Source organism: Takifugu rubripes, chromosome 13 (genome assembly GCF_901000725.2).
Source record: "Takifugu rubripes chromosome 13, fTakRub1.2, whole genome shotgun sequence".
Lineage (NCBI taxonomy): Eukaryota > Metazoa > Chordata > Actinopteri > Tetraodontiformes > Tetraodontidae > Takifugu > Takifugu rubripes.
Window position 1 is genome coordinate 7345361 of NC_042297.1, and position 26502 is coordinate 7371862.

The window sequence follows — 26502 nt, forward strand, 5'->3', positions numbered from 1 at the left end:
TGAACGGAAAGTTCTTACCGTAAACTCCTTGTCCCCGGGAAAGAGAGCAGACACAGCACGATAGTAAAATCCAGAAAAGCTCCATGTTCAGCTCCGCTCCCTCATAACCTGAGACGGAGAGAAAAGAGACGTGAAATGAAGTGAAATTATCAGACATTGCCAGTCACCGGAGCAGCACATTTCCCTGCAGCCTGTTTTTGCAACTTTATTCCTGCAGTAGCTGCCCCACTTGACTAAACCTCCACCTTACGCACGGAAGAGGCAGGTTTGACCAGAGCCGCAGTCAGTGTCATTTATGGAGGATTAGCTACAAGTGGTGGTCATATAGCTGTGTTAAACAACCACTCGCTGTAGTTCCGCTCATCTAACCATTGTTGCTTTTGGAATGAGGAGGACCCACAGAGCCGCTGAGTGATGGACCAGGTCTGAGACTTTTTAACTCAGCAGTTAAACCTCTGACGTCTGGCTCCACGTTTGTCTCTGACGTTGGCAGGTCACCTCTCAAACTCATCAAAGTTGGACTGAGGGAAGCGTGATTTATCGCACGCGCCCTGCCTCATTCACACGTGACTTAAGTTCGGAGTGGATTGAAACTCACAGCTAGCTTTATGTGATTAAAAAAAGACTGATGGTCTGACAAAAACTGTCTGTTTTTTTAGAATTTAATTTACTAGTAAAACACAGACAGAAGGTGTGCCGTGCAGAAAAAAAAACAGTAAGGGCAGAAGATGCACATTTTAGCCCCTCTACCTTGTTTCCGAGGTGCCGTCCTTTGGGTCAGTACGCTCGCCGGCGCAGCGCGCTCTCCCCTCGCCTCGGAGATGAGGATTCCTCTGCTCTCCGTGAGACCGACTCGCGTTTCTCCACAAACCTGCAGAAAACTTATAAATCCTCGCTCACGTTCGGCGTCCGATGCGAGAGTTTGGACTCCCAGACCTGTCGCGCAGCCGCCTCGGTGATTTCAACTTTTATTTTTACGCACAAAGACCGGGCGGGATCTGCACACGGTGCTTCTTTCAGGATTTAAAAAAAAAAACACTTCAAGACTTATCCTTTAAAAATGACTCAGACAAATAGTTTCATCACATAAATCACCCCGCTATGATGGTGAGCTACTTTAAAATGTGGAATTGAAGAGGCTTTTTTTAACTACTCTGTGATGAATCGCGGTCCAGTAAAGCTCTTCTAGCAGCGCTTTCTCCTCTCAATCAGCTTTGTGTCTGTGGACTCCAAGTGATGCTGGCCAACTGGAGTATGTGCGCTGACTGAGAACGACCGCCCCTGTCTGTGCGTGGAGGAGAGAGGTAGAGAGAACGAGAGAGAGAGGGAGACGCAGAAGTCTCACAGCTCCACCGCGAACAGGTTGACTGAAGATCTGTTCTCCTGCTGCTTTGGTCATTCCACTTTTAAAACAGTTTTTGACGCCTTAATTGCGTTAAATGGATGTTCTGATGATGTTGGTCCGCTCATCGTTCTGGACAAATTACAGTTTTAAAATGCTTCATTAAGGTTCAGATGTGCAATTAACACATCCGTTTTTTTTTCTCAAGGGCCAATAACAGTCAAAGTAGACAGGTTGCTTGGAACACAACCCCCCCCCCCCCCACACACACACACACACACACACACACACACACACACACGATCACACATGCGCAGGCGCATCTGTCTCTTCTGTTCCACTGAAAAGGGTTTTTAACTTTCAAAAGTGACCACAAGGGGGCAGACTACAGCTACCACCTATCTGAATGGACATGGCGTCTGTGTGCAGAGACTAATGGGCGTCCTCTCTGTGGGCTCCTTGTATTTGTGGCCTCTATGGATGCACTGTGTGCAGCTGGACAGAATAGAAATACACAAAAAGTGTCCCCGTAAGGAGGGCATATAGTGTTTCAGAGCTTTGCTTTAAACAAGGCTGGTGGTTTGCTTTACAATGAGGGAAAAGGGAAGGAAGTAGTCCACATTTATTCATTTGGAAGAGCACAATAGAAAGATGGAAAATGAAAAAAGTAAAGAACAAAAAAAGTTTTCACAGTGAAAACATCCCAACCGAGATTATCCTTTTATGCAAAACCTGTAGAAAATTTTCCATTATTCTAATGTTTTTTGTACAGTTGGGTGACCAGGTATTTTGTTGCCGGTAATTCGGTGTTCTTAAAGAAATAATTCCACATTCTACCCTTGAAGATCGGCTCCAAATTTACTCTGAAGAAATAAATGTTCATTCTAATTCCAGGAGACAACCCCAAGTTCGCGACCAAGTGTGAAGCGGCAGGGATGCGGATCAGCACCTCCAAGTCAGAGTCTATGGTCCTCGCTCAGAAAAAGGTAGAGTGCCTTCTCTGGGTTGGGGAGGAGGTCCTGCCCCAGTTGGAGGACTTCAAGTATCTTGTTCACGAGGGAGGGTAGGATGGAACATGAGATCAACAGGCGGACCAGAGTGGCATCAGCAGTGATGCGGCGCTTAACCAATCCGTCAAGGTGAAGAAGGAGCTGAGCCGGACGGCAAAGCTCTCGATATACCGGTCAATCTACGTCCCAATCCTCACCTTTGGTCATCAACATTGGGTGATGACCGAAAGAATGAGATCATGGATACAAGCGGCTGAAATGAGTTTCCTCCGCAGGGTGGCCGGGCTCAGCCTTAGAGATAGGGTGAGAAGCTCGGACATCCGGGAGGAGCTTGGAGTAGAACCGCTGCTTCTCCACATCGAGAGGAGTCATCTGGGGTGGCTTGGCCATCTGGCCAGGATGCCTTCCGGACGCCTCCCTTTAGAGGTGTTCCGGACAGGTCCCACCGGGAGGAGGCCTCGTGGCCGGCCCAGGACTAGGTGGAGAGATTACATCTCTCGCCTGGCTTAAGAGCGGCTGGGGGTCTTCCCGGAGGAGCTGATGGAAGTGGCCGGGGAGAGGGCTGTCTGGGCATCCCTCCTGAAGCTGCTGCCCCCGCGACCTGGATCCGGATAAGCGGGAGAAAACGAAACAAAATGAAAACCCCAAGCCAATGCACCATTAGACTCGGGTCTTGTGTTGTTGATTTGCTGACATCCTCATGTGGTTTGTGGCTGCTGTCCTGTCTAGTGACTGAAGTTCTGCATCACATAGAATGGTGGTTGTAGAGCTGTTGGCTTGATGGTTTATTTTACAGCAAATCATGCAGGCTGCACCATCACAGAGATTACTGTGCCGTTGTTCTACACATTTGTTGCTCTACAGGACACCAGAACATTGATCATCTGGTTTAAGCACAAATACTTTCCCACCAAGATTGTCAGGGATTGGAAGCAATATAACACAAAACAAGAGTCCCTGTAGGGCTGTCAAAGTTATGAAACTTCAACCGACTAACAACTGTTCCCACAGCAGCGTACAAACAATTTGGCACCTTAACAACCTCAAAATGTCTGACTGAAGACTGGATATTTAAATAGAAAATTTTGATACTTAATGTTGTAAATCTTACAATTTTACTATTTGCAGTGAGCAACAAACATTAAAGTCAATGCCGACCCTCAGTAATTACCCACCCGTCTCTGTCCAAATGAAGCTTTTGTTCAGAGTAAATAAAATAGTGGGAGCAGACTCAAGAATCTGTCGCCTCACTTCCTTCCTTTCCTTTTCACTCCTCGTCCTGGGCCACTGCCAGCAGTCTTGGCATGTCTCACTGAGAGCGCATCATTGCTGCTTAAAGCAATGAATCTCAAAAGACAACATGTAGGAACAACCTTGGGTGGCAGCCACACACAAACACACAGATCCATCCCTCTAAATTAAACCGTGTTCTTCTTTTTTTTTAAAAGAAGGAGAGAAGGAGTGTGAGAAAAGCAGCAATTACAGTGGGTGAATGGCCAAGTGAACGCAGCACAGACACTGACAAAATAAACACCCTTACTGCCAAATTAGCTCATTTGAATAGTGCACAGTCACAGTGAAACACTAGTCAACAGACAATGTGAGCGGGGATGCCTCATAGATGAAACTCGGTAGAACTGGTTGCTATGTTGACACATCTATTGACTTTTTCTTGTTCTGTTTTATATATTTTGGTTGTGCACTAAAATGTATCTGTGATTTGAACAGTCGTAACCTGACCACGGATAAATGTGGCTGTTTTAGATTAATCCTGTTGAACATTTACTGTTCAGATCTTTTGGATAATCATCAGGTATTCAGGTTTGTTAAGAATGAAGCGGCTCATGAAATATGAGCGACATCTCATTTTATAACAAAGTCTGAAGTGTTTCTGTTGATATTGGTCTATCTGAAACAAAGCTGACTTCATGCGATGATCTGTTACTTTGTGGTCAGCGTGGTCGGGGCCAGGTACGGGTTAACAAAGCTCTGAGGATTCTGCATGTAGCTGCTCACTGAAACGTTTGCTGGATGGAGAAGACGGTCAGAGGAACCCAGACAGGTGCACCAGTGAGACGTCCTGTATTGATCCCAGTCATGCTTGTGATGCTAACACAGGGTCACAGTCTAATCAGGGTCACAGGGATGATTACTTAATCCAAGCGGTGTTCCAGCACACACACACACACACACACACACACAGGGTCTCCAATCAGCCTAATGCATGCATGCTGATCAGGTCTTTGTACTGAAACCAGAGTAACTGGAGTAAATCCACATCGACATGAAGAACGTCAGAGGGAGTCAAACCCAGCACCATCTCGCTAAGATGCGATTTTACAAACCACTGAACTATACAGTTATGTCATGAAACCGTTTCTCCCTGATATTAATATCAGCATCAACATCATGAACGTCTGATGCCGATGGAGTCATGTATTATCGCTCTTCTCTCTTCCTGTCGCTAAGTTTCAATGTCCAATTGTCCATAGCAGCTAAAGGACCACATTCTAATGTTTGCGACCCATCAGAGCATCGTTTGCTGTGATCCAATGTGCTCTGAGGTGAATTTTTTTGTTAAATTCTCTGTAATTGATGCTCCCATCAGTGTAATTTAATCAGAGCTCAAAGTATTGTATATCAGCACTGAACACCCCCACACAGAACCAGCTAAATGGACAGAAAAGATACACTTGAGACTGCCAGTTATTTAGGTGTGTTGGGGGGAGCTTATAAAGAAAAGCAATATAAGTCCGTTAGGGCATAGATGAGCTAACAGGCCTCTCAACATGTCAATAACTGGGAAGGGAAGTGAATGAGCCGGAGTCCGACTCGCTGAAAAACGGCAGGGGCCTTTTAAAAGTGAATAACATGCTTGTCTTCACCGCCACCACTGAGCCACTTTGAGTTTGTGTAAATGGCAAACAGCTCATCCTGAACTCTGCAGCACTTCTTTGTCTGGAGTGGGGTTAGCAATGAATGTGTAGCATTTCATTTAAAAAATGCTAAACAATGTTTTTGTGAACCCATTTTAGTCCTCCAGTATTGTTCAATCAAGCAAAAAGAAGTGGTGCCAGTTTGGAAGAAAAAAAAACATTTTATTGTAGGTGCTGGTAGCTCAGTCTGGCCTGAGAAGCAGAGGGTTGTCAGTTCAAGGCCCAGTTGTAGACAAAATTTGGAAGATGTAATGGTAGCAGGAGAGGTGCCACCTTCAGTAATGAGGTACTCTTAAGCAAAGTACTGACCCCCCCCCGAGGCTAACTGAGGGCCCTGTGAAGGGAGCTGTGGCTCCAGCACCCGCCCACCACCTCACAGGGGAACTGGCGGTCAACAAAAAAATCAGAAACAGTAGAAAGAGCTGATATTGTTTCAAAAGAGTGGATAATTGACAACTGGTTAAGTGTCTGTCACATTAATCTCTTGCACACGTCCAACATCAGGAGTGATCAGCATCAATCACAACCTACGTCCATAGTTGTTGAGCAGATTTGTGTGTTTTTTGTCAGAAGACGCAGGAAGCCAGCTGGTCTACCTCGACTTCTCCACGCCAGCACACACAAACATCTGCACATAAACACAAGCACCCACGCACACACACACCCACGAAAGGGTCATTTTTCATTGGGTAATTGGCGTCGAGGCACATTGCCCTTGGGATTCGATAATTCATAACCTCCTCCCATCCAATATCGGATGGCTCGTAGAAATGGGCTGAGACAAGAGATGGTGGGGGTGGGGGGAGGGGGGGCATCATTAGAGGGGAGAGGCAATGGTGCTTATTGATTCCACCCCTTGGAGCCTCCTCACCATTTCATGTTTAAAACAAGGCCGATCCTCATTACCCAGGCAGACGCTACCACCCGATAAGGAAGAGAGGAGAGGTGGGAGGGGAAGATGAGACGAGGGAGGGAAAGAAGGAAGGATGGAAAAGGGTGTGAAAGGTGTGAGAAGCAGAAGAGAGGAGGGGGTGAGCTAATGGTGGGAACAATTAAGATGGGGGAGTCCAGCGTGTGTTGCTTTAATTCCTCACTTTGAGTGGTTTAAGTAATTACTGTCACACTTTAATGTGGGTAATGCAGTATTACTTGTTTAAATCTCTCTCCACCCCCTCCAGTGCCCCCCCTCACAGTGTGTAATAAGGCTAAAGAATTGACTCAAACACAGACTCCAAGCATCTGCCTCATAATTCTTAGTGCTATTATCCTCTCGTTGATGCTAATACACAAACTCCCCCATCTCCCTCCAGCCTCCCTCTGTGTTTGGCCATAGACAAGCACTATCATTACCACAATTGTGAACTAATGTGTGCGTGTGTGTGTGTGTCCTTACTCTCTCCTTGACTCTTCCAGACTTTTTTATTGGACAGAGGTAATTTGCCAAGTCAAATTACTGCAAACTCCAAAATAGGGAGATCAAATATCTCATTTCTTTAATTTTCCTTTTCCTTCCCTGATAAATATTTTTTTAATGTGCTGATCATTTTTGAGGTTCTGGTCAGTTGGAGTTTTGATGTGTTTGGAGGAATCTGTAGCACAAAGTCTCCCCAGTTGAGTGCTGTTATTTCAGTGGCACTAATCAAAGGGAGAAAAAGACAATCGTAAAACCTGTAGTGGTAGATGACAGTGCAATCGGTAACATCAGCCAATCCTCCCGAGAATGTGCCAATGAAGCTACGTTATTCTGTCAACAAGGCTCAGACTCCACCCGCAGGTGTTCGGTGGCACCTTTGCAGCTGATCCATTGAGACCTGAAGGTTGGGATCAGCTCAAACGTGTTTATCCAGAACATCTCACAGATGCTCGATGGGCTGAGATCTGGGTCAAGTCAAGACATCACTCAGACCTTTAGTTGCTCTCTCGAAACTGTTCCTGAAATACACATGAGCCCACTGAAAGAGGCCACAGAGAGCATCAGACCACCTCTGCTGACTGGCTGTGAAGGTTCTCAGCCATCATGGTAATTCTGGTAGTCTGGTAGAATCGTAGCAACTGGACTATTTAACCTCTCATCCAAGAGGCTTCATCAGTTCTTACTGGTCTTCCATAAAGCATCCTGGCAAGCCTCTCTCTCTCACACACACAAACACTCACACACTCACACACACACACACACACACACACACAGACACACACACAGGAGATCCATCAAACTAAGCCACTTTCCATTGCTCCATGATCCAGTTCAGTGGACCAACAAGGCTGAAGATTCAAGATTCTTATATGTCCTATCTTTATTGCCTCGAGCTCCAGTGTCACTATAACAGCAGTATAGGTAGAAACATGAAGAAGGTGCAAAATAGAAGCAGGTGTGCAGTGGTGGAGATGCTCTGGCCCAGTAAGAATTATTATGGTCTATACTGGACAATACATATTTATCATTAGAGTAGAAATAAGACTTGGGTCCAGGAATGTTTGTCTTACCATCCTCTCCCTCAAATGTCCAGTCCCTTCCGATCCAGGACAACAACAACACTGTTAAGTTTCAGAGTACAGCTCAGGTATAAAATAACCTTTAAAGTGTTAATCAAATTCCCATTTTCAAGATTGAAAGTTAGATCATCAGTAAGTGGTGCTTTCCTGCAGCCAGTGACATCAGCAGCTCTTTGGTTTCAGTTTACTCTGATGAGAAATGCAGTCAGGAAGTAAAACAATACTCTTAAGTGATGAGGTTTCTCTTTTATGGCCAAGAAGAAGCTTCCTACAGCAGCAAAACAGTTTCAAAATGGACAAATTAGCCTCAAGGACCGTGATCAGGAACAATTACTACATTTATCTTGAATGGAACAAGTCAAAGTAAGAAACACAAATGTCATTTGTGATTTTCAAGAGCAAAGCATCAAAGCACAGTTATTCATTCACAGTTATTCAGCAGGGCTCTTCTCACACTTTCATTCATGGGATGAACAAACATTTCATGAAACGCCCCTTTTCTCATGTGACAGTAGAGGTGTCTCACCTATCGAGTCATTATTGCGCACACACACACACACACACACACACACACACACACACACGATAAGCAAAGTAAAGGCCAGAACGTTCACCAAGCAGAATGCAGAGCGAATCATCAGCAGTCTGACACAGTGGCCCTCCTTCTCTGACCTCACAGATAAACCGCTGTTTCTGTATCAGCTAGTTTGAAGCGCAATCACGCCCCTGATGTTGCATGTCTGCTTCAACAGCAAATGCTGTGTGTGGCTCAGAGCTGGGCATGAATAAGTAATGTTTTGCCAATGATTTGTCCAGCGGGCGGATGTGCATTCCCATCTCTAGGATGTAGAGTTGCTACCCCCCATCCTCTTTGTGTCTGTGCTGCTACCAGACTTTCTGTAAACTGCGTCCTTTGATGGTTGTCAAGCCGATGGAATCCTTGCGCGCACCATCAACCACGAACAGTCACAGAAATCGTCCTCCTTGATTATCACTGACTGATATGGGGCTGGTAATCACATTCTTTAGAATATAATCTGCATATAAATGCTGAGAAAATTCATTCAAATTCATTACAATCAGCATTTTATAGTGATGTTTGTATTCTCATAGTTTCATGATGGAGGTTTCCATGACACATATTCTCACCAGAAGTGTCTCAGTGCTCCTGTTAGCACTCATCACGAGGGAGTTTTCATCAACAAGACTCTCTGTGCCTGTGTGAGAAATGTCTTTGTTAGCAACAAGCTCTTGTTAGTTATGTTTAAAAAAAAGAAATTGCACCACTTACTCATCTGCAGAAGTAATTACATGCTTGTCACATCCTGACTCCATCTGGCGTTGTTTAACTAACAACAGAGCATGTTTTGCAAAAAGCAGGAAGAAAGGCCATTGTGGTGGGTAAGCACCCACTCTGAATGTATGTACTGATCTTTAACAAACAGCATGCAATGAGGCGTTCACACACCATCCAGAGTAGAAAACCCAGGAGAAGCCTGACTGCAGATGACACGGTCTGTTGAGCAGCTAAAAAACACAGATCAAAGGAAAGTATCAAAATATTTAAAACATCATTTGACTGTATTTTTGGCAATAAAGAAACTCTCCAAGCTAGAAATACAAATTCCAGACATGCTAAATTTGCCAGGTTACAATTCAGAAGCTAGCTAGAGCTTTTGTAAATTTTACAGTTATGAACATTGTTTTAAGATAACACGTTAGCAAACAACACAAAATCTGCTGAACATGTTTCCAGTTTTGAATATGGCTGAATATTTGTGAAAACCTTGTTTCACACAAAGAACTTGCATTGTTATAATAAATGGAAGTGCAAAGACATCACGGGGGGACCTGAGCGACAGCCTGAACCTGAGTCTTTGGCTCCAAATCCTACCAAATTGCAGCTACATCCAACAGCCGGAGGGCGGGTGAGATCATTTAGCAGCCTAATCTCACCTACAACCAATAAACTCAAGACTCAAGTGTGAGTTTTAATCTAGTCAACCATCAACCACCCAACAAACAATAACCTGAAATATGTCATGATAGACAAACTCTAATAATGGTAATATATTGATTACATCTGTAACAATCCAGGAAAAAAGATCACAGCCACCACTTTAACAAGATATCATCATTTTGAGTGCATTATTACTCTCTTTGTAATAAAATAACCAGCTGATGCTGTTTTAGGGCAATTCCATCAAGCTCTATAAAAGCTGAATTTCCCTGCACTAGCCAGAAAAGAGTGAAGAACTGGAGACAGCGTGAACATTTAACTGGTCCGAAACCATCCAGGGGTCGTTGCTATGCTGTATAATTGTACGATCCATTAAATAAGCACGCGTCAGACGGAGCCCTCCCACTCAGGCGCTGAACAGCTACGGGGGAGCGATGAGAATCGACCGACACTTTCTATTTCTAATAGCATGCACATCTGTGACATCCCTTTCTCTAATTAGGACGGGAAAGAAGGAGAGATAAATCCAGAGGGAGCTGCTGTTGCTTTGAATGAGTTGTTGTCTACTTTAATAGGCTTTGTCTCTCTCTGGCCTGTAAATGATGTGGGCTCTGCAGAGCCCACGAACGCTGCAGCTGTCTGCTGGAGGCTGAATTACTGACCAGAGATAGGTTTGTTTTTAAAAAAAATAAAAATAAAACCTCTTCATTTGTCTCACTTGAGGCATAAAGAATGCGTTACACGGGAGGTTGGTGTTATCCACCAAGTAAAAATTTGTTCAGGAGATAGCTGTGGTTGGAGAGGATCTAATGAAAGATGCATTCAGGACACAACACAGCTGACTTTGAAAGCAACCTGGATTCAATAATATGCAGCTTGGTGGTAGCCATGAAGACCACAAATGCCAATAAAACAGGTGAATAAATGAGGACTGATATTACTAAGAGAATATTTTCTCCAAGCAAGAAAGCAAATGAGACCTTTAAAATGAGTCTCATCCAAAAACTTGAATTCTGACAAATGGTATGTGTTTTTCTGATGAATTATTTGTGTATTTAAAGCTTTTCCTCCTAGAGTAATGTGTAGCTTGAAACATAAGCTGTTCAATGAAAACATATGTGAATAAAGGTGAAACTCATTTCTGTCCATCAGCCTTGTTTTCCCTCTTGCTTCTTTGTCTCACTTGACTCATCTGTACTGGACGTGATTCCTTCCGGCCTTTAGCTCATAACTTTGCCGAGTTTTCTGTTCATTGTGGATCTTTTTAATGAGATTGGTGGAAATATAACCACAGTTCAAAGTATCAGCTTCCATTAAATCAGTGGAAATGCCAAAACAAATACTGACCGTTTCGTGAAATACAAATGCAAATTTTCGTTCGCTGCATTTTTGTCAATTCATTGAGTGAATTACAGACTGTAGCAGTCCTGTAGTAGCTTAGTAGCAGCCCAATAGAGTCTACTGATCTATTGATTGAACCCATTTAGGTTTATGTTGTAAAGTGGAACAACTGCAGCACAGTAGCGGCCAGTTATGGCTGAAACGGTGGAAGACTCGCAGTGGGAGACGACCACAGCTGATGGAGCAAAGACACAATTTCCTAAGGCTGCAGGACATTGGGGTGATGGTAAGGGCAGTGAGAGCTGACAGTAAGAGCCATAAACATGGGGTAGGAGTGACAGCAGCATGGGGAGATGGGGGAAAAAGCCAAAATAGTTAAAGCAACATCCAGAAGAGTCCAGAGCAATGCCCATTAATGGTGGACTGTGAAAGATTGTCTTTAGGAAAGATGTGTTCATTTGTGAGACAGAAAAAATGAAATCAAGTTGTTTGGAGTAGCACAATTCCCTGGTATCTTTCCAGGAGCTAATATCACAGTGTTTTATCACCACATGTTTAACCAGATTTCAGTCATATAAAGACAAATAAACTGATGATCTTAAGTTAATTCTACTGAACACCTCAGGGAGACATCGATGTCCAGCTCAGATGTGTGTGACCTCTCAAAAAATATGAAGGAAATCTGAAAATAAAAGGTTTCTGAATGATTACATCCCAGCTACAAATTTCTATGTAATTACTGGACATTTAAACACTGTAGAGCAGCTTGTGGATGCTGACCTCGGTCCTGCACACAATTACCTCTTCTGTTGGACATACAGGCAGCAGAAGCAGAGAGGCTTCACAGCTTTTCTCCATTACTGGTTAAAAGCAGCCTTTCAAATCCCGGCTGACTGTATGCAGACATGGCAATGTGACAGTGGGCGTGCGAGCATGCGAGGGAGAGAGACTAGATCAAGGCACAGCAGCAGGTACAAACCCAGTTTTTCATTCATTTAGTTTCCAAGGTAACTTCCATCATGTGACAGTGAAGGCGACATGTCCACATAACAGGCTCACAAGACACCGTTCAAACATTGCTGTGTGGGCTCTAAAGATCACATCCTTGGCTTTCAGATCTTCAAAGAGTGATTTTGTCTTATTTGCAAATACTTTGAGCGCCACTGAGAAGCAAGTGTTAGCCAATGAGGAGAACATCTATGCAAGCAACACATCCTGTTTTGAGGCCTTTGGAGCAGATAAAAGAGTCATCTTGAAAAAAAAATGAAAATTTGGTCTAGGGTTCGGGTTGGGGTTAAGGATAGGGGGTTAGGGGTAGGGTAAGGGGGTTAGGATTGGGGTTAGGGTCAGAGTTAGGGGGTCGGCTTAGGGTTAGGGTTTTCATGTTTCGACCCCCCCTGTTGTCTCCAGAGAACAAACTTTTTCATTGAAATTCAATACAATTTGAGACAGAAATCATACTGAAAACATGCAAGATCTCATAGTTAACCAATAACACACACACACACACTCTCTCTCTCTCTCTCTCATTTCTGAAACCAAACCTGTATTACATTGTCTAGAATCATGGATCAATTTAGATAAATACATTTGCTGTCCTTCCTTCCTTACACACACACACACACAAACACTCTCACACATTGCTAATCTGTTGGCACCGACTGCCTGTAATGTGATATCACAACAATTAGCAATTAGACACTGTACAGCAGTGGTACATTGAAATTATGTTTCTGTCTGCTCTCTCTGCAAATGTGATGGTGCTGGGTGTCACTGGGAAATTTTATCACTACTCTGGTAATGGAATTGGGGAGGCAGCTGGGAGGTGTCTGAGAGATTGTGTTGTCAGGGTTTCCTGACAGACGAGCTCAGCGTTGTCTTGCATCCTGCTCGGCCTCCCTCCTGCTCTTTCCATTTACTCTCTTTCATTCTAATGAGCTCTACAGGTTTGGAAGTTCACAAACAAGACGGCACAACAATTACACACAAATTTCAGCTCCATTTTCTGAGAAACACCATTCATTGTCAGAGTTGTAGGTGGAGTCTAGAGGCAGGAATAAACCCTGGACAGGTCATTAGTTCATCACAGTACAGACATCACAGAGAGATGAAGAAACCAGTGAAAACTCAAACAGACAAAAGAAGACATAATTTAAACTAAGACTGACCTGAACATTATACCAGAACCACATAGTGCGCAGATCATTAGCTTTACCCAAAGATCTCTGCTTATAAAACTTATATAATAGAAGCAGTGTGTAAAGTCAGATCCAGACTCATATATGGTTCAACTCACCTTCAAACATGATGGTTTTCTTTCCAACACTCTGATGGTGAACGAGAGTAAAGGGACACAAATACAGAAAAAGTGTGTCTGAAGGCGAAGGGGTGGCAAATGGAAGTCTCTTGGAGCTCTGAAGGTGGAGGACTCTTGATATTGTGTGTGTGTGTGTGTGTGTGTGTGTGTGTCTGTGGCTGGTATCATCTCATACATCAATCACAGCTTTAATGCATGTTAGGACACAGAAATAATTGTGGTGACAGTTGCTGTTTGTTTCTCTTCCGCCTGTGCACACCTACATGACACAGTACAGCGCCGCCTGAACTTTCGCTCTGTTTGACTTTAATGTGAACAGATCACAGAAGTGCTCACTCACAAAGATCTGTGCAGACATGACAGGTCTCTCTGAGCCGCTCTGACTGAAGCCACGTCTATCTGACACAAACCTGTCCGTATCCAAAAGTTTAGACTCTTATCAGCAAATTTTAGGGTGGTACACTGGTGTCAAAGGTGGTCACCAGACCCCTGTGGGATCTGGTTCAGCCTCGCAAGCTTTCTTAGTGGAGATTACATGTTCTCCCAGTGTTTTGGGCCTCCAGTTTCCTTCCACAGTCCAAAACCATAAACATCAGGTTGACTGGAGGTGACTCACTTTTGTGAGTGTAAGTATCCTGTGATGGACTGGTGACTTGACCAGACTATATTCCTGTCATCCAGTGAGACTTTAGCTCTTCCTGCAATGTTCATCAGGAAACAGGAGCCATTATTGGCAAATGGAGAAATGTGATTTATTTTCACTCACAGATTTCCAACAATTTTGTGCTGCAATTATAAAATCCCAGTTTATCAGCTCCACATTTACCAGATAGAATGGGGAGCCTCTTATTACTGTTCATTTAGCCATAATTATCAGGATAATAACTGATTCACTTTTGCTGAGGCACATAGAAGTTTAGGGGACTCAGAGATTATAACATTTCCCAAGAAGGGATGAAATGATAACATTCCAGAATACCACTTCTGGAATCTTTTTCAGGTCAGCTGTTTCTGCAGCTCCATTTCTTTTTGCTCTTTTCCTGAACTCAGGGTTGCGAGTGAGCATTTGCAGTTTGGGATCAACAAACAGTCTGACGGTGGTAACCAGCCTCTCAGAGCCCTGTGGTGAAGCGCCTTCACTGGATCCTGAGGCCCAGCAGCCTCACTGAACTGGAAAAAGAAAACAAGCTGTCATAACAACAATCTTCCAGCATGAAGAGGGCGGGAAACAGACATTTCCAGCTGATGATGGCTCGAGTGCAGTTGTGACATGTTGGCTGAGCACCACTGTGAGAATATGTGATGCTGGATGATCCCTGGTGTCCTTACAGCTAGTTTCATTGGTTCCGAGCTGTTTAATGATGCGCTATAGAATTGTGCCTCATAGATTGTTGCTGCACACTTACACATTCGTTTTTGTTTGATTTCCTGGGTAAAATATGATGAACGCAGCCTCCAACACGCTGTTGTTTATTTACACATATTTACCTTAACCTTGTATAAAATAAATAATTTTCGTGGACCATCGTTAGATATTTATGTATATATCGTTATTATATTAAAACAAAAAAATTATTCACACCACCTTTTTCCATTTTCATATTTTTGAAAAAGCTCCAGGGAGCCACTAGGGCGGCGCTAAAGAGCCGCGGGTTGCCGACCCATGCCTTATACTATGGAAAATAAATCAAGTGGAATATGACATTTAAATGTCTCACATTAAAGGTTTGAGGAACCCTTACAAAAAGGTTCTATTAGAATCATTTTGTTCAGAAAGGAAAAGGGATTTACACTTTAGCCAGCTATTCAAACATCAGAAAGTTTGATAAAGAGGTCTAAATTTGAAAAGAGAAAATCCAAAGCTAATGTGATCTTGGGTATCAGTGAGGCGTGAAGCGGGCAGCCTGTCTCACTGCTTATTATTCTGCAGCTGTCAAAAGCTGCTTCTTCACTCCAAACTGGATTTTAACCTCTGGGCCTTGAAAAGAGACCAGGAACGCTGGTGACAGAAGCTGAGCAGAACACTACAGAAGCGGTGACAGCCTGGCAACAGAGCTGGGGGGGATGAGAGAGAAGGAGGAAACAGAGCAGGAAGAAGGTAGAGGTGGAGGATGGGGCAAGGAAGAGAAGGAAGAAGACAAGGAGAGGAAGATGAGAAGGAAGAGAATGAGGGTGAGAAGAGGGAGTAAGAAGAAGAGGAGGGGCAGAAGGAGGAGGTAGAGAGGTGGGGGATGACAGAAATATTTCTCTCAGCTGCAGTACTACTGCTGAGAAAAGTTTTTTATTTCAGTATGGTGTGGGGATTGTAACCAAAAGGTTCTCTCACTATCAATGACCAGATCAGTCAGATCAACACAACTGCAAATCTGTTCATAATAAACGATCGTTTCATTCCTTCAATCATTTATTGTCAGATGCTCCACCAGCTCCCTTCATGTTGTTGTCAGCTGCTTCCTGAAAGGTCACATGGGGTGTGTGTGTGTTGGGGGGGATCCTGTTCAGCTGTCAGTATTGCGAGGTTATGAGATTGTATCTTCAAGCATCAGCGGTAATTTCCTCTTAAGCCCTCCCCATGTCAGCAGCACCTGTTTCCGTCATTTTGTGTCAGGTAACAATGAGCAGATTAACCACGGCATCTTTGTGATGGTTGTCAGCGAGTATCGATGATCTGCACCGACAGTGGGGGGCACCAATTCTGTCAGCTCACCGGTCCCCTAAAACGTGTGTGGATGTCCATCAACGGTATATTTGTTAGTTTGCACTAAAATTAGAAACAAGAATCTTTTTTTTAACCCATCTGGTTAAAAACAAGAGCAAACTCATCCAAGGAGCAACACAGAGACGGAGGGGCTGAAGTGGCATCAAAGGTGCACACGGCTCCTGCAGCAAAATCCAATATAAGGTTGCCGCATGTAACCAGTGTCAGCCAGTGGAGGTGGACAGAGTGGCAGGCTTCCTCGTTTGTCGAGCAGTAAGGAGATTACTTTACACTGGCCACATCTTATCCCTTTAAATCCCTCTCTGGAATAAGAGGCCTCCAGCAAATACTGATCTCATGCTCCTTATTGCGCCCCGATCCTGGCTACGCACCTCAGTTTGTGTGTCGGGAAATAACGGAGTACAAAAAAGATATGCTGATGATCAAAACAAAAGAAGAGCTTTAAATCCCAGGCTCAACAAGACTGAAAAAAAACAAAACAATGTTTAAGCAAGAAAATGTGTCCAGTTCAATGGAAATAGCATTAGGAACATTTACACAGGGATTTATGATGCTCAGAAAAATAGAAGTCATGTATCCAAATTACTCTGATATTCTTTTATTCAATATTCAAAAGTCTTAATTGTAAGTTAATCTTTTCTGTTTAGACCACATTGTACGAATCTATTACCAGCAGAGACATTGGACTCTGGCTGGTGCTTGTCCAGAAGACGTTGTTCTTTTCAAACACGTATCAGAGCAGCCGGCCCACAAGATGCTTTCTGCCATCAGGAGCCTCTTTAGTTAAAATTCCCCAGTAGTGGGCAAACATGTTCTCACACACTGATTCATCCACTAAATGAGAGTAGTTTGATAGCAGCCCCCCGGGGGCAATAGAGGCATTTATAGTGTAGCACTAAAATACTGCCAAGATGTTCAGACATGACAGCGAGCCAGCAACACTGTTGGATTTGTCTCAGATGCTGCCGCTAACACAGCAAATACATCAGTGGCTAAAGAGCAAAACGTGTATTTTACACAACATTTATTTCCTCTGGACCAACAGACACGTGGCTGTTTACAGTTTATTCTTTCCCAGTAAAAGAAGCATGGGTAAATTGCTCACTGCTCATCTTTAATGAAAGATCAACGCATTAGCAATCATCAACTAAACTTTAAGCAGAGGCAAAATAACAGGGTTCAACAAGGTTAGGGTGTAAAATAATCATAATTCACTTTCTTCTGTCAACCATCCACCAGGAAAAAGGTTTTATGTGCTGACTTTCCTTTTAACAGAACGGCTCACCTTTCAAGCCTCTTCTGTAAGACAGATGGAGGTGGAGACAGGGACAATGTGGTTGAAATAAGGAGGAATAGAGGAATCAATAAGGTAAAGATGAGAAGCAGAAAGTGAAAGTCACTATGTGGGCACAGCTGGAAATGAAAACACTAAATGGGGTAATATTAAAGTAATGGTAAAAGGAGTGGGAAAAAACAAACACAATGAAATTTCAGAGGTGGTGAGTGAAGAGATGAAATTAAAGCCTATGAAATAATGAGAAACCACAACAAACATTTATCTTGTGCAGAAATCTCAGAAAGTTGACGTGCAGGAGCAGTGTTTGCTCGCAGCAAGTTGTGCTCAGTGTGGCCACAAAAATCAGCTCCTGTTAAAGTCTCACGCACACCAGAAGCTCGTCTCTGAACAGAGAGATGAGGTGGAACCGTCTCTGGTGTAAAGAGAACATCAGCCCAGCCCCAACAGCTTTAATTAAACCCACAAATAAAAAATGTCACTCAAAAGGACAAAAGCAGAAGGTGTGATGGAGACTGGGTGAGATATAAAAACCCTGAGGTGGTTGATTAACAGGGGTTGTGTTGCTAGGGTGGAGGTACGGCGGCATTCGCGCTCAGCACAGAGCACAAACCTGCTGCCAGGTTTGGAGGTAAAGAATAGCAGTAAAGCAAACATTGCACATCTTCCTCAACCCTGTCCGCTCCCTCCTCATTATCGCATTATGAGGTAAAGTGTGGAGTTTTTGCAGTCAACAGTTTGTATTTAAAAAAATAATAATAAAGTGAAGAAACTTGCTGTTTACTCTCCTGCCCAGTTAGACTGGAGACCTGTATCCAAAAAAGAGAGCGAAGATGCTCAGGAGAACTCTTCGCCGATGCGCTGGCAGGATCGGCCCACCTTGCGTCTAAGCTTCACCACCTTCTGGACAGCTTCCTGGCGGCCGTGGCCCAGGTGGTCAAACAGGCAGCCATGTTGTTCTGGAAGCCGGTGAAGAGAGCAGAAGACAAACCCTGAAGGGGAGGAGAGGCGATACATAAATGGCCACATTCAGCTTGTTGTTTTTTTCAGTCAGTGAAGGCGGCATCATCACTGACTGGCTGTCCACACTGACCCACTCAAGCAAAGGCCTAGTCAGTGGAGGAGGCTCAAAGAAGCTCATTAGCTCTCAGCGCCTCAGATTCATTAATTCTGCTAATAACACCGCTGGCATCCACTGGTGATTTAAAACCCAGTCTGACAGCTGCTTTCTGTGCAATTAACATTTGTGTAATTACAGTGAGAACAATTGGAGAGGAAGGCAGAAGAGTGAGAGAACGTTTAAGGTTTCTCGGCGGATGCCAACAGTGACAAAAGCTAAATGTTTTCTTTGATACGCTAGAAATGAGACCCATTATTCTGGGGTTTGAGAAGGCCTCGGGGTAGCAGACACCAAGTCACCACAACGTTAACATTTCTGAAATAAGAGGTTAGCGCAGAAAAGGAAAACAGAAATTCTTTCTGCAGAACGAACGACCTGATTCTGTGTTTTCAGGTGGAATTGATTCAGCTCATTGTAACAGGTAAACCGGGTCCATTATGGTGATTTAACTTAAAATAGCTTATTTTCACAGGCCTGGCAAAGAGAGCAGCAGAATGTTTCACCTCCTTCATCAACCATCTTCATTACAAAGTCTGGTTACAATTTCATATTCTCTAAGATGTCTCAATGAATTACAACTTAATGATTATCAAGCAAAGTTATTTTGGTTTTATGATCCTACCTTGCGCCAATCCATTCAGTGATCGATTACAAACCTCAAGCATAACCGTCCAGGACATTTACTGAAGAATTCATTTAATAAACAATAAATTAACTTTGAGAGTGAAGGACGAGGCAAAGTGCCAGACAGTCATTCTTCATTACAGAGGACAACCTGCACGATTTAATTAGCTTTACTTTCCTGCGTCTTTCCTGTGTCAGACCTACAGGTTGAATGATTAAAACAGCGAATATGTGAAGAAACAGTCTGGCCTCACTCTGCAATTTGATCTGAAGTTGTTCTACAAAAGTAGGGCAGAATTGATCTGCAATCTTTAAAAGATATCGCAGCTCCAACTTCTGCTATGTGTATAAAAGGTTTACCATGTTTTAAGGATGGATGCATCACTTATTAAACAGAACCTGTAGGAAAACAAAGAAGGGAGTCAATTTACGATTTAAAATGTTTTTTAAGCGGATGGCCTTTAAGCACTGAAGAGCTGTGACTTTATAAGTACTTTAATCTATATGCTAACAAGCAGAGTATTGGTTTAAATTGCGTTAGTGTTGGTAATGAGCTGGTGTTTTATGTGTAATGTGAAATGCTCAGCCGTTCTGCAACAACCCCGAGGTTTGCAAACACACTCTGACCATTGATACATCTGACAAGGGAGGGAATGAACGTGGTTAGAGGCCAACTTCTGCCAAATCAGAGGAAAACCACCATGGATGTGCCAATGTCCGTGTAAAGCTGCATCCACGTACCACAGCGGCACGAACCCATCTCTTGCTGCACCAGCTCCAGCTTGGTTCGGCAGAAATGGCAGCGTCTGCGGCTCCGCTGTTTAGCGCTGCTGCAGGACGGCGATAATGCAGTGAAAGACGATAGTGATGAGGACTCTTCATCCTCTGGCACTTCTCTCAATCTTGCCCGCTTGTTGGGTAAAAGGTCACTTTCTGGAGACACTAGAAACCATATGAAGAGAAGACAAAGACTGACTTGATAAGGTGTGAGACAGTATTTAGCATATGTAGAAGCAGGGCTGTGGGTCTGAACGGATGCAGTACATTACATCAGTGTGCTGAAGTGCACAAGAGAACTGACACCACAAGTAAAACATACAGCTGAATAATGGACCACCATCCCTTTTATTTTCAAATTACCAAGATTTGTTTAGAGGCCAGACATGCATAAACCTCCACAGGTGGAATATTTCCTGACCGCGAGCAGCTTCAACGTGAGAGAACAGATAACACAATCGACCTTGGTGCTTTGCCAATGTTAAATTAAGTTCAACCCTGCATCCGAAACGAGAGGAGCCGATCAGAGAGGATCAGTTGGCTGGAATTTCAACTCAGCTCTTCTCATCAATCCTGCGGAGTTTTCCCTCACAAATGCTGATCAGCACTCAATAAATCTCAGAGATCTGGGCCGAGCCGAGCAGCCAGATCCCTGCAGCCTGACCATCGATCCCATTATATGGTAGAGAATGCACGTGCCTGTACATGTTCAAATGCACAATGAGGAACAGGCAAAAAACACTCGAAATTAAAGCTAATTTACACATAAATCATGTCAGCCGCAGCACTTTGTAGATCTAAGGTGGGCTTGTGAGTCTGATTCCTGATCAGCGCGTTCACACACCTGATCCGGTCTATTCTACACTCACACTTGATCTGTCGGCAGAACAAAAACACATAAAACAGAAACAAGTTCAATGCTGGCTCTGCCTTTACAGCAGTGGGGTGGATGAGGGCCTGGGGGGTGCAGCCGTGTCAGCAGCCTGACCGGAGACCACACAGGATGACAAGACCCAAAAGTCCAAAACATTCTTGTTTTTCATGTGCAGCCCGACAAAGTCTGTTTCATATTTTGGCCACATATAACCCTCAATGGACTCACGTTCTGGTTCTGCAAAGACACAGATGTTTGCAGCTGCAGGCAGAACAGCAACCACATCCTCACACCAAACAAGGTGTATTCTCCTTTCACGTCTGAACCTCCCGAGTTGCTGCTTTCCTCACTTCCCAGGCTGGAGGACTAAATTATGAACCTTGATATTTCTGGATCACTTCAATGATTATGCTTCTCCTTTCAAATAAAGGTTGTATTGGAATAAAAACAAATGACTAAAAGATTTCATTAAGAGTTAACAGTTACAAATGTGAAGGAATCAAACCCTTGAAGCTCTGCTAAGTCAGTGTGGATAGAGTCTTCAAAACAAACTAATTCTTCCATTCGAACCCCACAAACTGACAGCTGAATGACAAATCTGGCCACTGTAGCTGCTTATGGTGCCAAAACCGGTTTACTAAAACTTTAACATTTCTCTTTCTGTGTACAGTTAGAAAAGATGAGATATTATATTTGGACAGACAGAATGAAGAATCAGGCCGTGTCCCTGGTGCCGGGGAGAGGACAGTGCTGATAGATTTTAAACTCAAGTGCTCAGCTCCTTCCTCTGTCGTCCCTTTGAAGGACTCCCACGTGTAACGAGTATTTTCATTGACGATCTCTTCTTCCCATAAAATATCTGTCCGGGTGCTTATTTTAACCATCAGATCCTCCGGTGCGTTCAGTAACTTCACATCACTGAAATATTGAGTTGGCTGGATTTCCGGACATTTCAAAGCGGTCACAGCAATCGGTGTGTTAATGTGATTTCTTATGATTAGATAACTGCCATTATCTGCTAAAGCTTATTGCATTACGCTGTTTACATGATCACTTGAATAATCAGATTAGAGGATAATGATCAGATTTTCATGGTCACATAAAGGGCTCACTCAAACACTCGCTGACAAATGTTGTCAACCCTCAAACAAACGTACCAACATTACCGCCGAGGTTTCACTCTGATCTCCAGGCTGGCTTTCTCGTGCTGCAGGAGGCTCCTCAGTTCTCTGATCAGCGTAGCATCAATGGAAACCTTTTGTGACTCAATTATCTGTCTGATGCTGAACTCTTTAAATGGTTTTCTGATGAAACTTCCTTTGATTCCTTCTCAGCCGTCATCTTGACCTCGGGGGTGCTTGCGGTCACTTCTCCCATACATGGAGCCATTGCTCTAATGACGAGAAATGTGGTTTAACTCATCCCTGTGCGCAAATCTTTGATCGGAGATCAAACAGCGAGAAGCAGTCGGCCACTGGTCCAAAACACACCATCACGTTGATTTTGGTGAATGGTTCAAAATGTCCGTTTGGCGTATCTTAGGTCCACCTTCACCACTCCACACTTGAGCCCTGGAGTGCTCTGTGGCTTTTTAATCTTGTTAGCATTAGGTCCATTCCCCACCCTACACTTGCCCTGAAGATTGCATGAAGGTTTTTGAATTCACTTACAAAGATCAAATTATTCTCCCACCATGTCGTTTTCAGGTTGGGTCTCACTCCAGTACAAACGGTTTGTTTAGCCTTTTTCCTGTTTCTTTTCTGCTTGATCATTTAAGTGTTTAGCTGGTGATATACAAATCGTACTCCTTCTGCTTATATGAGTTGAAATGCGAATGTTAATTCTTATATCATGTGCTGTATATGTTCAGGCCTGTAGACACAGTTAATCAGAACCCATTCTTGACAGGTGAACTCACCAGCGTGAGGAGGGAACGATGCTGCTCTCACTTGCACTGGCAGCAGGTGTCCTGTTGTGCTGAGTGACTGACGAATGCTGCCGTCTGTCTCATTGCAGTACATATCTGTTTGGCTGCAGTTTGACGAGTTCTTTGGTGAACAATCTTTACTGTCGTCAACGTCATCCTCCGGTTGTTTCTTCTGAACATCTATGGGAAAAACAGGTCAGATGGAGAGACGTTACAGCTGTGACAGTAGCTGTGTTACAGAGAACACCTGTAATGCACAGTTCTGCTCATTACGGTAATTGTATTGTTCTTCACACTGTGTGAAATGGTTTGATAAAAGATGAGGGAGACGTTCAGAGCTCACAGGTTAATATGAAGACAAATCAGATTTCAGAAAATAACAGTTATTGTTGCAATATGAATCCAAATTTTCACCAGATGCAGCCTTGAGACATCATGTGTATACTGCTGCTTTGGTCCATCACACACGGCTTCAGTTCCCACCAGCAGCTTGTCAGTGGTGGAGCATCTGAGGAGCGGAGCATTCATTTACTTCTGGATTTGGTCATTTTTTGGGGTCATTTTCTGCTTTAATTTTGGGTTTCCATCATTCCTACATAGTCTAAATAATTACACAGTTTCCCTTTTCTATTTTTGATATTTGGTTTTAGGTGTTTTATTTTAAAAATTGGCCAGATTCACTGTAAATTTTTTGTCAGGGGTTCCTGTCTGGTGGACTTTGGGTGGCGTGTGTCAAAAACAGACTCCATGTATATTCTCCACACAGAGAAGCACTGAGATGCTTCAGGGACAGAGCTAATTGGTGCCACCGTGCTCCTAGCAGAAACACAAACACTGCCTAGCATGAACGAGGATCAGCTCCAGCAGCCGTGACGTAGCACTAACAAGGCTAACAATGTGCCCGGTGGAAATTTGGGGAAGCACAAGTCGGTCCTGGCCAAGACCGGTCCCATCTCATGTGAATTTAAAACAAGCAAGAGCACAAACATACAACAACATACCTGCAAAACATTTGGAGCAGAGATTCATAGTTTTGCTTGAGCTGAGGAAACAATAAGAAAGAAAAAGGCAAATACGTTAAAGTCCCACTCCAGCATCAGATTAAACATTTACAAATTTATTTTCCAGCATTATTTCATTCATGGAAAACTTAAAATCTGCTTTCAAAAGGATTGGATGCTTCTCTGAGCACATCCTAGAATAAAAGCACACCTGAGCAGACAGGTTAGCCATTTGCAGCCAAACATGTTAAATTAATAAAAACGTGGGTTTGGCTGCCTCTGGTTTTCCAGTGAGAGGACTCTTCATTTCCCCCCCTCCTGCACCCTGAGCGTGTCGGTCACCCATCACACACATTCTTTTAGTTTAGGTGTTTCTCTGGCTAAAGTTGTCCTCGCGGTGTCTTGGAGACAGAAAAGCGAATGGAATCTAATGCAGAAAAGAAGCACTCAGTAGCCAGATTCCTCCAATCAAAAGAGGAAATGAAATCTCAGATGACTTGGAAGGAAAGGTGAAAACATCAGTACGCTGTCTATAGTTTCAGGAGAGTTAAGGCAATCTGGATATCATAGAAGGTCTCCTGCTGTTTCACTGAACACCTGAAAATAAATGACGGTTATTCAGACGGTGAAAAAGATTTCTTGTTATTAGAGCCTGATATTCTCCCACAAATGACTACAGCTCAATTAACCATTAGACTGTGGTTTGTCTGTCTGGAATAGAGTTGCAGAGAAAAGCTAATCTGTGTTATGGCAGAAGGTTGTTTAACACTTTTTTCGATGATATCCTGTCCTGGTTTTTGCCAGTGGCCATCTAAAATTGTTCCACTCAGGATGTAACAGCACATTTATCAATCACTATCTGATGTTATGTCACCGAAAGCAAACCTGCACAAATGCACAAAGCAGTCATAAAAAAACAAAAACAAATCATCAACTTCATCTGAAGTCGCTCCAGGGTTTCCATGAAAGGGGAGGAGATGTGACCATCACAGACATGACATGTTGGCAGCAGGAGGGAGGGTCCAAAACAAAAGCATCATAATCTTATTAGATCGAACCAAAGATGTCAAATACAGACGTCAAAGCCATGAACCAGATCAGAGATCCCAGCTGCAGCTGAGAAATGGAGGAGGCCCTCAGCATGTGAAGGAAGCCACTGCCAACCAGTCTGCAGTTGAAACCTTTACCCATCCACCCCTGAATCACCGCTATCCTCACTGTTCACCAAAATGACAAGCGAAATCCAATTGTTGCTGAGGACAAAACGTCCTACATGGGAACAGTAATATGATTACCAGCACCACAGTCCAGACAAAATACAAGCTGGGCCAGTCAGTGAAACTCCAGTTGAGATCAGCTACAACTTTAGTACTTCGGCCACTTAAATGTGGCTAAAGAACATGGACAATGGAGTGCAAACACAACCCAAAGGAAAAAAGGACATTTACATTATTTAACAGCTAAAGATAGATCCATACTGCCACGTACGTATGTCAACTGAACCCTGAATACAATGACTAATGCACTAATGTGTTGTCAGCGTGCGTTGACAGCAGGTGTGTTGATAGAGCGTCTGTGATCTGAGAGCATGTGTGTGATGTGTGTGTTGATAATGCTTGTATGTTGAGAGTGTGGGTGTGTGTGTGTGATTTGTATGTATGTGTGTGTTGAGAGCGTGTGTGTGTGTTGACAGCATGTGTGTGTATGTGAGAATGCGGGTGTTGATGTGTGTGTTGACAGCATCTGATTGTGTTTGAGAGTGTGTGTTGATCCTGAACACCTGACGATGACATCTTTCTGACAAAGGTGACCAGGTCACGTGACAATCTGTGGAAAGCCTTCAAACCTGTAAAAGATTAAATGATACCTTTAAACCTTCAGCTTCCAGTCTGAGCACCAGTATTGGCAAATCTGTGGCTCAACAAGCCCGCTTGTTTCCCTTCTTTTCTCCAGTTTATACATTAGTTGAGTAAGTCCTCGATATAATAACAAGCCGATTAATAGTGTGCTTTATTTGTGAAGGGAAACCAAAATTGCCACATTGATTTAAAGTTGTCTTATTACATTAAGGCCCTTGATCACACACGCGTCCGTACACGTTTTCTTGGTGGGCTGGTGTTAGCAGCAGCTAATGCTACAAAACAATGGGGAGTTCGCGATGCTAGCGGCTGCTTGGCTAGCTATTGTCAGACGAGAAAACGCATCTACAGTTGCACCTCATAGGAATTTGGTGTAACTTACCCCCAGAAACCACAGTGGCATCGAGGGGGGAGGACGTTGATGTTACTCGGAGGTTTGCTGCCTTCGCTCCCCGTGTCCCCCATGTCGGTCGTCCGTGTGCCGCTTTGCAGTCGCAGGTGAATCCGGGGATGGAACGAGGGCCTTTTTATGATCTGCTGTCTGAGTGAAGTACAGTCATTCAGTTTCAGTCGCTGATCAACAGTCTGACGACGCCAACGCCACTGTTGTTACTGTCCGCACGAACGGTGGAAGGTGACGGCGGAGCCAGCAGAAGCTCCAGGGGGCTCCTGGAGAGCTGCGCCGGAGTGAACCAACAGCAGAGAGGGGGGGGGGGGCGGGGGCTGCTGCCGACAGGGGGTCCATAAATAAGCTCGCTGTCGTGTTGAACACAAACCAGCAAATGAATAAATAATAACACTGAGGGAAATGCAGGAGTAGTAGATGTAACTGAGTATTCTAGTGAACGGTTACACCACTAGATGCATCACATATGAGACATTTGTAGATCTGTGGTTGAGCGTCTCCA

At 43.8% G+C, this 26502-nt stretch overlaps 2 protein-coding genes across 13 annotated transcripts in view; both read right to left on the minus strand.

The window, feature by feature from the left end:
* mdga1 (MAM domain containing glycosylphosphatidylinositol anchor 1) overlaps positions 1-1269 on the minus strand; it is a 116941-nt gene extending 115672 nt beyond the window's left edge. For 3 of the 7 annotated variants that reach the window (XM_029846436.1, XM_029846433.1, XM_029846437.1), the window contains exons 1-2: positions 370-600; positions 19-108 (exon numbers count right to left, since the gene is read on the minus strand). In XM_029846436.1, the coding sequence (XP_029702296.1) occupies positions 19-108; positions 370-511 (232 nt within the window). In that variant the 5' untranslated portion in view covers positions 512-600. Of the gene's footprint in view, positions 1-18; positions 109-369; positions 602-750 lie in introns of those variants that run through there. The other 4 variants (XM_029846434.1, XM_029846432.1, XM_029846438.1 and 1 more) reach the window with 3 other exon arrangements.
* Positions 1270-14134: 12865 nt separating this feature from the next.
* Positions 14135-26326, minus strand: LOC101066233 (AN1-type zinc finger protein 3-like). 6 transcript variants are annotated; one of them, XM_029846458.1, is made up of 8 exons: positions 25977-26317; positions 25516-25581; positions 23736-23776; positions 23149-23242; positions 22726-22914; positions 19898-20098; positions 18292-18404; positions 14135-14569 (listed from the first exon to the last, which is right to left on the minus strand). In XM_029846458.1, exons 5-8 carry the CDS (start codon positions 22826-22828, stop codon positions 14396-14398), a joined length of 591 nt encoding a protein of 196 aa, XP_029702318.1. In that variant the 5' UTR covers positions 22829-22914; positions 23149-23242; positions 23736-23776; positions 25516-25581; positions 25977-26317; the 3' UTR covers positions 14135-14395. The 6 variants fall into 6 exon arrangements, 5 of the variants coding, with proteins under 5 accessions (XP_029702318.1, XP_029702315.1, XP_029702317.1 ...); XM_029846455.1 differs by lacking the exon at positions 23149-23242 and having other exon boundaries at positions 25977-26320; XM_029846457.1 differs by lacking the exon at positions 25516-25581.
* Between the last annotated feature and the right edge of the window lie 176 nt (positions 26327-26502).